The sequence below is a fragment of the Mesocricetus auratus genome, unplaced genomic scaffold (assembly GCF_017639785.1).
Source record: "Mesocricetus auratus isolate SY011 unplaced genomic scaffold, BCM_Maur_2.0 Super-Scaffold_100028, whole genome shotgun sequence".
In the NCBI taxonomy this organism is placed as follows: domain Eukaryota; kingdom Metazoa; phylum Chordata; class Mammalia; order Rodentia; family Cricetidae; genus Mesocricetus; species Mesocricetus auratus.
The window spans coordinates 18,697,854-18,711,248 of record NW_024429209.1 but is presented as its reverse complement, the minus strand read 5'-3'; the positions used below and the strand labels follow the sequence as shown (position 1 = coordinate 18,711,248).

Sequence of the window (13,395 nt, the reverse complement as noted above, 5' to 3'; positions counted from 1 at the left end):
TTCCTAACTGGCAGCAGTAACGGCTTGGCAGATGACAAAACATCATTTTACAAAGATTTTTATTGGTTCCACAGAATCTAAGATGTTCACTTGGTCTGTTTAGAAAACTAGAGGCAAACAATGGCTTACATTTTAAAATAGTTTCCTTGCTCCAGTTCCACTAAGGATAACATAGGAGCATGTCTGCTTTAGATTTGTTTATATAGTGCTTTAGTCTCAATTCATCCCTGGTTCTGGCTGTGGGCACAGGCATGTGAATGGGATTTGGCTTGGAAGACCATGCTGTAGGTACAGTTTGTATTTTTATTGCTATTTTCAATGTGTTTTCTTTGTGGAGGTGTTACTTAGGTACCTGAATAGGGGAGGAGAGGATGGGTGGGGTCCACACAGGGCAGTGGAGAGGCCCCATCTGTTCTACACAAGGTATCTCCTGTTGCTGCACTGGGGCATCTTGCTCAGCTACCTGGCTGTCACTGAAATTAGTTTCTGCAATGCATCCTGATGTTAAGTCAGTGAAAGCTGGCCATGACCTGCATTAAGAGGAAAATAATACAATTCCACTTTAAAATCTTATGAATGCAGAATCTCACACAAAAATTCTCTTAAATGTTAACTGAGACAAATGATGTGGGTAACTGGGCTAAGAAACTCAGCCAGATCTCATTAGAATGCGTTTCTGCTAATCAGGGTTCTTTGTTTTCTGATTGTCAAAGTGACTTAAAAGGAATTGTGAGCAAGAAAAATGAATGCAATGCTTTGCACCATGTAGCTGAGCAGACTTCAGAGTTCAAACACTGGCTCTCCAGGGTAGAACTCTGTAAGCTGACATGGTATGGTTCAGGGAAAGGTTTTTACTGTAGATAGAGAACAGCCAGAGGCATCTATCTGGAGGAGCCCAGAGCAGAGAGAGAAAAGACTGAACATGTCCAGCAGACTGGACATAACTAGGGCTACCCGTGACAGACGGGCAGGGGCTAGAGAACAGAGAGAGTAGCTAGCCTGGTTACAGGGTGGAGTGGCTGGGGGAAGGGAAGCCTGTGAGACCCTGGGAGTTTCAGGAAGACGAGGAGAGAAGAGCTGGATGCTAGCAGGGACTTAGAAATGTGTGTCAGGTACTCATGATACCGGCATGAGCTTTGACAGCTGACAGGTGCCACAGGTGGCTAGATGTCCCTTCTGCCAGGTAAGGGAAATGACTCCTTTTGGTAGAGGGGAACCGGTTTTACAAGTTCCTGAGGAATGAATATTTGAACTGACTTCTGGGTTTTGGGGGATTGGAGTGCCTTGGATCTGACATAACAAATGCCCCATGGCAGCCTGCCCGGGGGGGGAGGGCCAAGTGATGGAGCCAATCACTCCATCACTGCTCCAGCTGCTCCTGGCTCCTAAGGAGGAAGCCTCAGTCTGAGCCTCTGCTTTCGTTTCTACCCTGACCTTCCTCTACACTTAGGCTCCCGTGGCGGGCTGCAGTTACACCTGTCCAGCTTTCCTGCTGGCTGCTTCTATGTCAACCTGATGACAGCCAGAGTCATCAGAGAGGAGGGAACCCCAATTGAGAAAATGCCTCCAGAGGATTCCGGCTGTAGGCAAGCATTTTCTTAAATGATTGATGTGGGGCCCGCCCAACAGGGCGGGGTCAAGGTAGAGATAAAAGGTAGTGAAAGGAAAAGGGGCCTCCCTCTTTTTCTCCTGGAAGCCAGCCACGCTTCTAACTCCTGGTATGTGCGACTCTCTCTCTCCCTGATAAATAAATATATTGTTTTTTCCCTATATAGCCTCGATTATCGTTATAGGGGGGCCCAGCCCATCACGGGTGGGGCCATCCCTGGGCTGGCGGTCCTGGGTTTTGTAAGAGAGCAGGCTGAGCAAGCCAGGAGCAGGCCAGTGAGCGGTACCCCACCCTCCATCGCCTCTGCATCAGCTCCCGCCTCCAGGTTCCTGCCCCCGCTGCTTTTGATGATGGACTGTTACATGGGGCTGTGAGTGATATCAACCCTTTCCTGCCCAAATTGCCTCTGGTTTCATCACAGCAATATAACCCTAATTAAGACCTCTCTCTTCCCCTCGGCTTGTAGTACTTCAGGGTTGTCCTGCATCTGGAACAAACAATATTTTTCTTTTTTTTTCTTTTTTTGAAAGTGGTATATAAAACTTCATGCATATTAATTCAATTAAAAAATTTAAACAGTGGCACATTGTAAACATCATGTCAGTTCTGGAATGTCTCAAGCTTTAGATAACTAAGTGGATTGTCTAAGAAAGCTAGGATGCTTCTAGTTTCTCCGTGAGAATCTGAGTTCCCCTAAATAGGGGCATTAGGAGCGGGGTGACGACATTGCAACTGGGCAGCGGTCCTATATTTTACGACTCTGCCCCCTATCGGTGAGGTTTCAGACACACAGCCCCATCACATCCAGACATGAAGGGGCTTCAGAGTCAATGAAGTTCCTGGCTTGCTTTCCCCAAAGCAAGTGTTGTGTCAAGGGTTTGGTGCTAATGTAGATCGTGATTCCGGGTTGTTAATGTTTACTTCACTAACTGTAGTGCTGGCAGCTGTCTGCAGAATACTGGGTGTTAAACTACAGGTTGCTGCCAGTGACAAATCAGGGGAGAGGGAGCTTTAAAAGCCAGCAGAGTAACCATTGCTTTTTAAGAACCTGAGCAGAGATTAGACCCATGGGGCACTAAGGACAGACTCCTGCCTAATGACCCAGGAGCATTTTGTAGACGGTCTCTTTTTGTACTGGGATCCAATCTGGGCCCTTTGCCTGCCAGGCGGGGGCTCGACTGCCCTCAGCCCTCTGTTCTCTGTCGACCCTAAGCCCAGGAGCTCAAACCGGCCTTGATTTGAGATGCTCCTGCCTCAGCCCTCTCAGAAGTTGGCTTTATTGGCCTGCACCACCACACCTGGTTCATTTTGAAGCCTTGGTGACATTTTAAGTCACGCACATGGCTCTTTGAGGAACATTAAAAATAATAAAAAGTAAATTAAAAAGCCTGATTTTTGCTGGCAAAAGTAAAATCAACCCACAAGGAACACAGCAATTAGCCTCTGCCCCCCACCGTCCCCCAAAACCCCACCCTGACACCAACCCAAAGTCCTGTCGTTCAGAAGACAGTGGCTTCATCACGGCTTGGCGGCTGGAGGTTTAAAGAGGCCCACTCTGCGGAAGTACCTAACGATGAAGGGCACAGAGACCAAGGTGATGCTGATCCGCACAGGCGCAAACAGCTTGTGGATGGCATAGGCCACCACGAATGTGCTGGTGCCGGCTGCCATTTTGGATTGCACCAGCGACTCTTTAAAGCCCAGCTTAAGCAGGATTGCAGACATGTCTACACCACTGGGGGAGAAAGAGGCAGAGAAAACATTATAGCCAGGGATTACACGAACAAACTGACTTGCCTAGAAGATTAACAGTATTTTTACTTTTTTTTTTAGACTGTCCTGGAAATCTTTTTGAAGACCAGGCTGGCCACAAACTCACAGAGATCCGCCTGCTTCTGCCTCCTAAGTGGGATTAAAGGCGTGTGCTACCACTGCCCGGCATATTTTTACTTTTTAATTAAAAAAATGTATGATTGTTGTGTGTTTGAGTATGGGCAATGCATGTACCATGGTCAGCATGCAGAGGATTAGACAGGTGTTGGTTCTCTCTTTCCACTGTGGGTTCTGGGGTGGAACTCAGTTACCTACTGAGTCATCTTGCTGATCCAGATGAAATGTATGTATGTATGTATGTATGTATGTATAATATATATATATATATAATATATATAAATCAAGGAACTGGAGGAGTAGGTAGGTTTCAGCAAACAAAACAACCCCCTCAAAATAAAACAACAACAAAATTCATATATTAGATTATAGCAGGAAGAAAAAAACCAAATATTTCTGAGACAGCATCTCATGTAGCCCAGGCTGGTCTCAAATTCTATGTAGCCAAGGATGGATGACCTGTAACTGACCCTATTGCCTCCACCTTCTGAATGCTGGGATTACAGGTATGCTGGATGCTGTTTGAGGAATGGAACCCAGGGCTTTGTGAATGCTGGGTAAGTGTTCTTGCCCACTGGCTGCGCCCCAGCACCTCCTCCCTTCAGCTGTTGGTGGACAGGCCTCACGCTCGAGCCCAGGCTAGCCTGGGCCTAGCAGTCTCAGCCTCCCTGGCACTCACATCTGTGAGCTAACACACCAGCCACAAGCATAGCAAACACCATTGAAAGTCGCACCTGGAAACGACTGTGTAAAATATCCCCAGGGAGACCAGGGAGATCCCAATGTGCAGCGACACGCCCACAGCCCCGTATTCTCGGAAGACCTTCTTCAGCTGCTGCGATTTGCTCAGCGTTTTCTCTGTGCTGGTGGCACTGCCCCGTGGCTCAGTGACTCTGCTGGGTTCCTGTGCACAGACGGAGGGGAGGTTAGTGGCTACCCCTGGTTTTTACCCTTATCAGAGTCGTGCACCTCCATCTACCCATCCAGACGTCAATTTTCACTCTCACTCCCACTAAACCTGGACTAGGTCATCGGAAGGACGACCCCGGAGATGTACACGTCACCTCCTACTGCAGGACTTAGCAGATGGGATCTGGCCATGGATCTTGAGATGGGAATGTTAACTAGGATTATTTTGGGTGGGTCCTCACAAGGGAAAGGAGGGGGCAGGAGTCGGAGTCTGAGAGAAGGCGATAGGTGCACAGGTCTGAAGGCGCTGTTCTGCACTGGTATGTGGGTGTGGCTGGATGTGGGTGTGGCCAGAGCAGGGAGCAGGAGGCCTAAAAGCTGCAAGAGGCAGGACACGAACTCTGCCATGGAACCCCAGGAAGATCTGGCCCTGCTGTCACCGTGACTTTAGCTCGGTGCGGCAGGTGTGGACTTCTGACCTCTAGCCCAGAAGTGAAACATCAGAGGCTTGCTATTAAGGCCAGGGCTGTGATGCCTGATTGGGATAACGTTAGTGGACACGTCTGCAGAGGTCTGTGAGAGCATTTCCACAGGGGCTAAGGGAGGGAGGAAGACCCACCCTGCACGGCTGTGGCGCCGTTCCCTGGACAGCCCCTCCCCCCCCCTGCCCGTGCTGAATGAGCACCAGTGCTGACCTCTCTCTGCTTCTGGACTGCAGATGCAACTGGACTGACTGCCTCACCCAACTGCCACCGCGACTTCACCAGGATGGACTGCAGCCTCAAAGTGTGGGCCAGAACAAGCCCTTGCTTCCTGGTGTTGCTTTTGCCAAATATTTGGCCACAGAAAGGAGAAAGACGACCCACGAGAGCTCAGATACTCCAAGTCTGTGGACTGAACACACAACTCCATGTCTGCATTACCCCGGGAGCCGAGTGGGGTTGGAATAGAATGGGGCTCCAAAAGCCAGGTGCCCCTGAGACAGGAAACATGACGGGGAAGGCCGATTCCGGAATACAATACTGACCGGTTGACTGGGATATGTGTAGCAATCTTTTTTTTTTTTTTTAAAACACATTATTTGTGTGTGTGCTCACACACATGTGCATAGATGTGCGTGTCACAGTATGTACATGGAGATAAAGGACAGCTTTGTGGAGTTGGTTCTCTTTACATTGTGTATCAGTTACTTGTCTGTTGCCATGGTAAAGCACCGAGACCAAAAGCGACCATGAAAGAGTTGGTTTTTTGGCTCACAGATCCGGAGGGATAAGAGTCCATCACGACGCGGAGGGTGGCAGCATGGTGGCTGGGACATCAGTCACACCAGGAGGCACAGAACAGACAGGAAGTGGAGCAGGACCACACTCAAAGGCCGGCCCCTGTGACAGGCTACCCCTCCCCAGCAGCGCCACCAACTGGGGACCAAGTGTTCACAGGCCCGAGCCTATGGGGACACTCTCATTCAGACCACACATGGGTGCCAGTGTTGTCAGGTATGGAAGGCAAGTGCTACCTGCTGGACCACCTTTTGGTCACATGGGGTGATCTTAACACACACTGCATCATCTTCCGAGTCTGCAAATTTGGGACGGACAATAGACCCACCTTACAAGAGTGCTTTTAACCAAAGGCTTTATGGATCTGGCTCTTGACGGCCACCTCTAGTTATTGATCCTGCAGTGGGGCAGACTCCCCCCTTCCCCCCAGATTTTAAGGTGAGACTGCAAAGACAAGGGAGTGAGCATGCCGGTATCCCCAGGAAATGAGTCAGGACTCCCCTAATGAGAAGGAAATGGTCCCGTTCTGAGCAGCAGCCCTGGAACCCACAAACCGCGTCCATACAGCCAACTGTGTCACACGGTCAGGGACCGCCAGGTCTATGCATCCTCACTTGCTGTAGCTCTGGGCCCTCCTGCACTTGTGGCATAAGGCTGGTGACCCTGCCATGTCCCTCACCAGCCCCCAGGTGCACAATCGCTGCTGTCTGCACACGCATGCTGCTCAGTGGGCAGCTGGGGTGCTCTTCTGTGCGTACCTAGGCCTCTGAGCCTGCTTTTAATTTTTGCAGATCTGGGAAAAGGCTTGGGACTGGGCCCTGTCATCAGTTCCAGAGGTGACTGGAAGGCAGTCACTAAGCTTAGAGGGGAAAGCCCTGCTAGCTCAGGATGTGCTCCAGGGGTGTGTTTGTGTGTGTGTGTGTGTGTGTGTGTGTGTGTGTGTGTGTGTGTGTGTGTCCATCCCACATGTCAGATGCAAATGCTGCCTCCGTCAAGAGTCCCCCTCCCCCGCTGTAGTCTTTAAGTCCTAATCAAGTAGCACCTGCATTGGGCCTGCCAAGGCTCCCCTCTTAAGACTGATTTCATGCGTACGGGTGTTTGCTTGCATGTACGTACATCTGTGCACCAGGTACATGCCTAGTGTCCTTGGAGGCCAGAAGGCCTCAGATCCCCTGGAACTGGAGTTACAGATGGTTGGTGAGCTGTCCTGTGGATTCTGGGAATTGAACCCAGGTTCTCTGCAAGAGCAGCCAGTGCTCTTAATCACCAAACTATCTCTCCAGCCCGCTCCCCTCTCTAAAACAAGCGAAGTCTGGTTCTAACGTTTGCTCCTCCGGCCCTGCAGAAGCTGCTGATTATTTCCTAGCTGGAGGTCTGGCTGCCTTTCTACTCTCCTCTCTGGGCCAGACGGCCTTTTGCCAAACCTGAGGGTATGAGACAAAGGGGCCTCGTCGGGGACAGCTGTGGCCGCTCTGGGGCATGGAGAATGGGCCATAACTGAGATGGCCTGGGCAAGCATCAATGAGCTTTTGACTGACACTGGCCCAACAGAGAGGCAGGCATTGGGAGGGGCTGCAGAGTGTCCTATCAGCACAGCCCAGGGGGAGGGGGTTACTTATCAGGAGGAACCAGAGCCCCTGCAAGCGTTTCAGCAGGACTCAAGGACACAAGAGGCAAACGCTGGCCAATAAAAGAAGGCAGTGGCAGCTTTTCTTCCTGTCCGCCAGAACCAGAACACTCTGGGAAAGTCTCTCCTACTAGGAATGGCTGCTCTCGCAGGACATGAAGGGCCGTGCACTTTTCTTCCAAGTCCTTGAGGGGTTTAAAGAAGCTAAAGCAAAGGGATTTACGAGGGTGATGTGTAAGCAACGGGGCATTTGTAGGTACCCATTCTCTGTAAAGTACTGCCGCTCACGACCCCCAAGCGCTCTGAACTGCCCTGAGTGTGTAACACTGACCTCAAAATGCCCAGGCGGGGGTGCGGCTCAGTCTAGCATGTGCAAGCTTTTATTTCCTAGCACAGTACAAACCTGGCCTGGAGGAATAAGCCTGTAAGGCCAGCCCTTTGGAGGTGGGGCAGGAGGGTCAGAAGTTCAGGCTACCCAGTTGGAGGTCAGCCGGGGCTGGAGCACATTAAACACAGGAGATTGTTTCAAAACAACCTGTGCAAAGCCGCATTAGGAAAAGGACAGGAAGGCTGATCCCAGCGTTGTGACACTCGCTTCCATTCACTTGAGAAGCGCTGACCTTGTACCAAGCAATGTTCCCAAGTGCCATGGCAACGTTAGTCCATACAACCCTCACTCACAACAGCCCCAGGAATGGAGTAGGATCTGCAAAGCCCGGAGGGCTTGAGTAAGTGACCAAGGAGGGCACAGTGGTTAGCCTGACCCCAGTCAGTCCCAGCACTGAGCCTTCTGTATCCTCTCTGGGTCAGAGTGTTCCAGAGCAGGGGACAGTGCAAGGACCGAAACAGACCAACCTCAAAAGACACCCCGACTTTAGGGAGCAGAGGACAACACACAGTGACATACCAGGGCAGGCGGGGACACACCAAGACAGGCAAGGGGAGGAGCTGGGGTGATGATGCTGCACATCGGGGAGAGGAAGCCAGCAAGCCACTTGCACAACAGTGTGCCCCCTCCCAATGTCACAAGTGGGCTCCCCTCACTTGGTCTACGCGACCCTGAATCATGTGTGATGTGGAAAGGTGGGCTCCTGGCGCAGTGCATGCCCCTCCCCCCGGCACAGTGCAGTCCCTGCTGTAGGAGGGGTGGGCATGACACTCAGACACTTGATTTAATGTCTAGAACATTTGGAGACCCCAGCTGGCCTTCCAGTGAAGGGTGGAGATGGCATGGGAGGATGAATTGAGGCCAAGGGCAGGCCCTTCCCCCACAGCTGGCTTCTCAAGGAGTATCTTTTGTTCCAACCTTCTGTTAGGTTCTGACTCCACTCTGATCTCCAAACGGAAGAAACAAGCTCGTCTCCCGGGCCCTGGGGACCCTGTTGCGGTGTGTGCTCACACTGATGACAGCGATCGCTGAGCCTGGCTTGATGCGCCACGGGCCGGCGAGCGCACTGTCCCCTCTGGGAAAAAGACTTGCTAGCATCCCATTGCACAGACATGGGACCCTGAGAGCATCTGATCAAGGTTACTGACTAAGCAAACAAAGGTAGGGATCCCAGGAGCCGGAGACCACACTCGTCCTTGCTGTGAACAGGCACCCGCCCGCCGAGGCAGAGTCCGGCTGCCAACAGGGGTGATGTGGTGGAACCAGGTGAGAGATTGTTCCAGATCACAAAGGCAGAGAGGATCGGAGCTCCAGAGAAGAGACTGTGTGTGTGTGTGTGTGTGTGTGTGTGTGTGTGTGTGTGAGAGAGAGAGAGAGAGAGAGAGAGAGAGAGAGAGAGAGAGAGAGAGAGAGAGAGAGAAAACACCACTGATAGTCACAGAAGACTTCCTGGAGGAGGGGGAAGCTATGCTAAAGATTCATCAGGAATCAGGATGGTATGTTCTAAGCATGTAAGCCCTGCACTCAGGATTAGAGAGGGGAGGGGAAGGAAGTTTTTCCATGTTTGTGTGAGGCACCCAAGGACACGGATCAATCCCTTTGGCTACTTACTGAAAAGCTACAAGAGCGGACAGTGCTGATAACTGTCTGATTCATGGCGGGGGGGGGGGGGGGGTCCTCCAGACTCCTGGTGGGAAGGTGCCAGTTTTAGCCTTCTGAAAGGTCAGACGCAGGTCCAGGCCTCCTGGCTCTGGGTCTGCGGTCACACGGCCCACGGATGGGTGGGTCCAGACCTGGGGTAGCAGCTGAAAGCCCTCTCCTGCAGGGATCCAGGCTTGCACCACGACTTAATCGAATGCTTCTGGCCTCGAAACTCCACTACTTTCTTCAGAGACCCATCTGAGCTGCGCTGCTGTCTGAACGGAAGCTAGTTTTCACTCTTAGCATCCAGGGAAGGCAACCATAAAGAAACAGGATGGACTGCCTGCCCTGAGAGCCTGCTCTTCCAGCTAGATAAACAGGGTGGAGCAACCGGCACAGGGAGGAGTTAGCTACACCGGCACCCGGAGAAGCAGCCTCCTGGGCCCAGTGCCAAGGCCTGAACTTCAAAAGGGACAACTTCAGAAGCCGGCTTGGAAGTTCATAGTGAGTTTAGGTTCCCTGCAATCCGCTCAGTAACGCCACTGTTCTGGCTTTTGAAACCGGGGCTCGGCGGGCGACTCCATGACCTTGGGCGGCGCACCACGCCACCCCCAGACTTAGTTTCTCCGGTTGCTAACTTGAAAGAGATGTTTTTCGGATTCTAGGGACCTGAGAACTCAGGGATCCCGGAGGTGACCCATTTTGGGCAGGTGTACTGCGAAGCTGTCCTTGGGGCTGGCCCTGGCACGGCGCTTGGGTTGCTTGGGGTTCGGGGTCCGAGTGGGTGTGGGGAGGCTTACCTGGCGACTAAGGCAGTCCCTGCGGGCCGTGTGCAGCAGCCGGGTGTCCGGCCCTGGGCGGGACAAGGCCAAGGCCCAGAGCGGAGAAGCACAGGAGGTGGTGGCTCCCAGAGGCCAAGGGGCCCGGAGCCGTAGCCGGGCGCCCACTCTTCCCGCCGGGCGAAGCAGCCCCAGCAGCCCAGCCATGGCGCGCCGCGAGCGCTGCTCCGGGGCTGCCCACTCGGGAAGCCTCACCAACACCGCGCGGTGGGTGGGGCCGGGGCCCGGAGCCCTCCCTGCCAGGCCCCGCCCCACCCCCTCCAGACTCCGCCCCCAGAGCAGAGCTGAGCGCGGGCTGGGCGGGGCTTATAGAGGCGCACACGCTCTGGGCTCCACCCTTCAGCTCCGCCCTCAGCAGAAGCAGCCTGTCTTTGGGTAGGCGGGGCCATCCGGAGCCGCGTGCTCGCAACCCCGCCCCTAGGCCCCACCTCCCTAGCTAAGTCCCGCCTCCTGGAGCAGAGTAGGCGGGGCTGGGGAAACCGGCCCAGTCCATCAGCCTGGCTCTAGGGAGCTCAGGCCAGTCCTTTGTGGAATGCGACCTCGCAGGGCTTTCCAGGATTTTTTAGTGTGGCTGCTGCTGTTTCATGCCGTGGGCTCATGCATCCTTTGTTTTTCCTCCCAGAAGAATGGGTGAAATCTGGAAGACCGAGAAGAAATGGACAATCGAAGTTACACTCATGAACACAGCCACTGTGGAAAGTAGTTTGGTGCTTTCACGGATAGCTAAAAGTACACAAACTAGGTTGCCCAGCAACCCCACTCCCATAGCGCTCAAGAGAGGCAGACTCATTTCAATTCCAGACTACAATGTGATAAGAGCTCACTCTGTCTCACCCGACTCTGCACTGCTGCGCACTTGAGTTCACAGCAGGGCCTTGCTGGCATAGCTGTGGCCCCTCTACTTTGGACCTCCAGAACCGTGAGCCAAAATGAACCCCTTTGTTTTTGTAATTTAAGAAAAAAAGTAAACTGTGTTCTTGACACGGTGGTGCAGGTCTGTAATTGCAGCACCCAGGAGGCCAGTCTTGACCACATGAGAGAACCCATCTTACACACACACACACACACACACACACACACACACACACACACACACAGGACTTGAATAAGAGGAAACAAATATTCATACAGGGTGATCCAGATGCCTGTCACCCGGGGAATGTAACCCCAGACTGTGACACAGTTCTGGAGTGGAACCCACTCATGAGGGATTAAAGGGGCAATCGGGGCCTGAGGAGGCAGCTCAGCAGGCAGAGCATTTGCTGTACGAGCTGAGGGTCTGGGTTCTAAGCCCAGGGCCCGGGTAAAGAGGGAAAAAAGCCATTCTCTGACCTGCACCCCACCCCCTATGATACTAAGATCATTTTTAAAAGGAACAAGTCGACTCCTCCATCCAGGACAAGTCTGTCATGCCAAAGGGAAAATGCCAGCCACAGATACGATGTGCCTCAGGGTTTCATTTTTACAGAATGCCCCAAACAGGCAAAGTTCTGGAGAGCCAGAACAGGACAGTGACCATCTGGGGCTGAGAGAGGGAGGTGGGATAGGCTTGGAGGAACATGGGGGATGATTGGGCAGTGAGGGGCCATTTTTTATACTATGCATTCATACTCCAAAGAAACCATCCCAACAGTCCTCAAGACAGGCACTGTGACTCAGGCTTGTAGCCCCCAAACTTGGGAAGCAGAGGCAGGATGGTCAGCTCCAGGCTAGCCCCCAGACTCAGTCTCATTAACCCAAAAGAATGAAACTTACTAGTGTCAGCTAAAATTCCCATGATGCGTTAACTGCATTTGGCTAGGCTAAGCTGTTACAGTCAGAAAACATACTGGATATGTGTGCGTTCTGTTTATCGTAGTTGATAAGAGTATCTGAAGGAGGCAAGGTGGCCCCGTGTGGAGCACTATAGCTTGGGGAGTAAATACTAATTGAGAATATAGTTCTCAGTTAAACTGGCCCTGCAAGTCCAGCTGTGTGACCTAGGATCAGTGACTCAACCTCTCTGAGCTGCAGTTTTTCACCTGTAAAATGAAGATGCTAATAGCCCCCATCTTACGACTCTTGGGAGAAACCTCTTGGAAAGGCCTGTACTTAGTGCCTGGCCCACAAGAGCGGGTGTATTATCTGGGATGTCTCCGAGAAGCCTTGTCCAAGCCCTCAGGTTCAGAGAGGCCTCCTGAGAGTACTAGAGGGCGCCCTAGTTCCCTCAGTGCTCCTGTGGCTGGGTCTCCTTCATTCACCTAAGCCTCTGGCTCTGGCTTTATAGAAACAGATTGTGACTTTTGCTTTGTGGGTCTTGGGTAAGAGAAAAGTGTTGTGGGATAATCTTTCCTTGTACACTGTGAAGGTGTGTCTTTGCCAAGGCGTCTTCTGATTGGATTAATAAAGGGCTGACTGTCTGATCGATAGCTAGGCAAAAAGAGGTTAGGCGGGAGAGCCAGACTGACAGGACGCTGCCAAGAAGAAGGGTAGAGTCGTGGGGGAGTTGCCAGGAGGCAGGGAGAGAGGCAAGATGAATATGGCTTGCTGAAGAAAGGTACTGCCACGTGGTAGAGCGTAGATAAGAAATATGGGTTAATTTAAGCTGTAAGAGCTAGTTAGTAGCAAGCCTGAGCTATTGGCTGAGCAATAATAAGTCTCTGTGTGGTTATTGGGGAGAGGACAGACCCAAGGAAAGACTCCGCCTACAGAAAACACGTTTTACTTTTCCCCTTTCAATCTGACAGAGAATGAGGAGGATGTTGCGAAATGCTGCCAACCACTAACCGTGTGTTCATATTCTGCAATTAGTAGCATGTGTATATGTTATTAATGTACACAGTTAAGTACAGGTGTGTCTAGAATACAGCAAAGGAGAGTGCCCCTCCTCCCTTCTGTCCCCTGTTATACCCCACTGCTGGCAGAAACTCTTGTCTGTAAACTCTGCGCCACATGGGGGGTTGGCATTCTTCCATCATGCACACACTTGCTCATCAGCGTGGCTTCTCATCAGTAAGAGAGAGGGCTCTCCAGGACATAATTATGCATCAAAACAGTCACGAATTAGTCAGAAAAAATGTCAAAATATCCCCGCACCCAAAACAAATATGAACAGACCGAAAGCAGGAGCTGAGGTCAGAAGGCACTCAGTTAATCGCGTCAGGTAACTTCTCGTCTGGAGTCATTTCTGGAGGGGCTGATATGGGTCACTGTAGGAGGGCTTTTCTTCCCCG

General features: G+C 52.0%; 1 protein-coding gene and 1 long non-coding RNA gene across 2 annotated transcripts; one reads left to right on the top strand and one right to left on the bottom strand.

Moving 5' to 3' along the window:
• Positions 1-42: 42 nt before the first annotated feature.
• Positions 43-10,410, bottom strand: Fam210b (family with sequence similarity 210 member B). The gene is made up of 4 exons (XM_005074461.4): positions 10,145-10,410; positions 4,234-4,403; positions 3,094-3,344; positions 43-530 (listed from the first exon to the last, which is right to left on the bottom strand). The coding sequence occupies exons 1-3, from the start codon at positions 10,328-10,330 to the stop codon at positions 3,128-3,130; spliced, it is 573 nt and encodes a 190-aa protein (XP_005074518.1). The 5' UTR covers positions 10,331-10,410; the 3' UTR covers positions 43-530; positions 3,094-3,127.
• LOC121134570 lies at positions 9,544-11,164 on the top strand. Its single transcript, XR_005871669.1, has 2 exons — positions 9,544-9,848; positions 10,806-11,164. It is a non-coding gene; the product is annotated as an uncharacterized LOC121134570 (long non-coding RNA).
• The last annotated feature ends 2,231 nt before the right edge of the window (positions 11,165-13,395 follow it).

Bases quoted from the DNA above. Each gene is read 5' to 3' on its own strand.
- Fam210b (XM_005074461.4), bottom strand. From the start codon at position 10,330: ATGGCTGGGCTGCTGGGGCTGCTTCGCCCGGCGGGAAGAGTGGGCGCC. The intron at 4,404-10,144 runs GTAAGCCTCCCC...GTCTGTGCACAG, and splicing joins GGGACTGCCTTAGTCGCCAG to GAACCCAGCAGAGTCACTGA. The intron at 3,345-4,233 runs GTGCGACTTTCA...TTTCTCCCCCAG, and splicing joins TTTTACACAGTCGTTTCCAG to TGGTGTAGACATGTCTGCAA.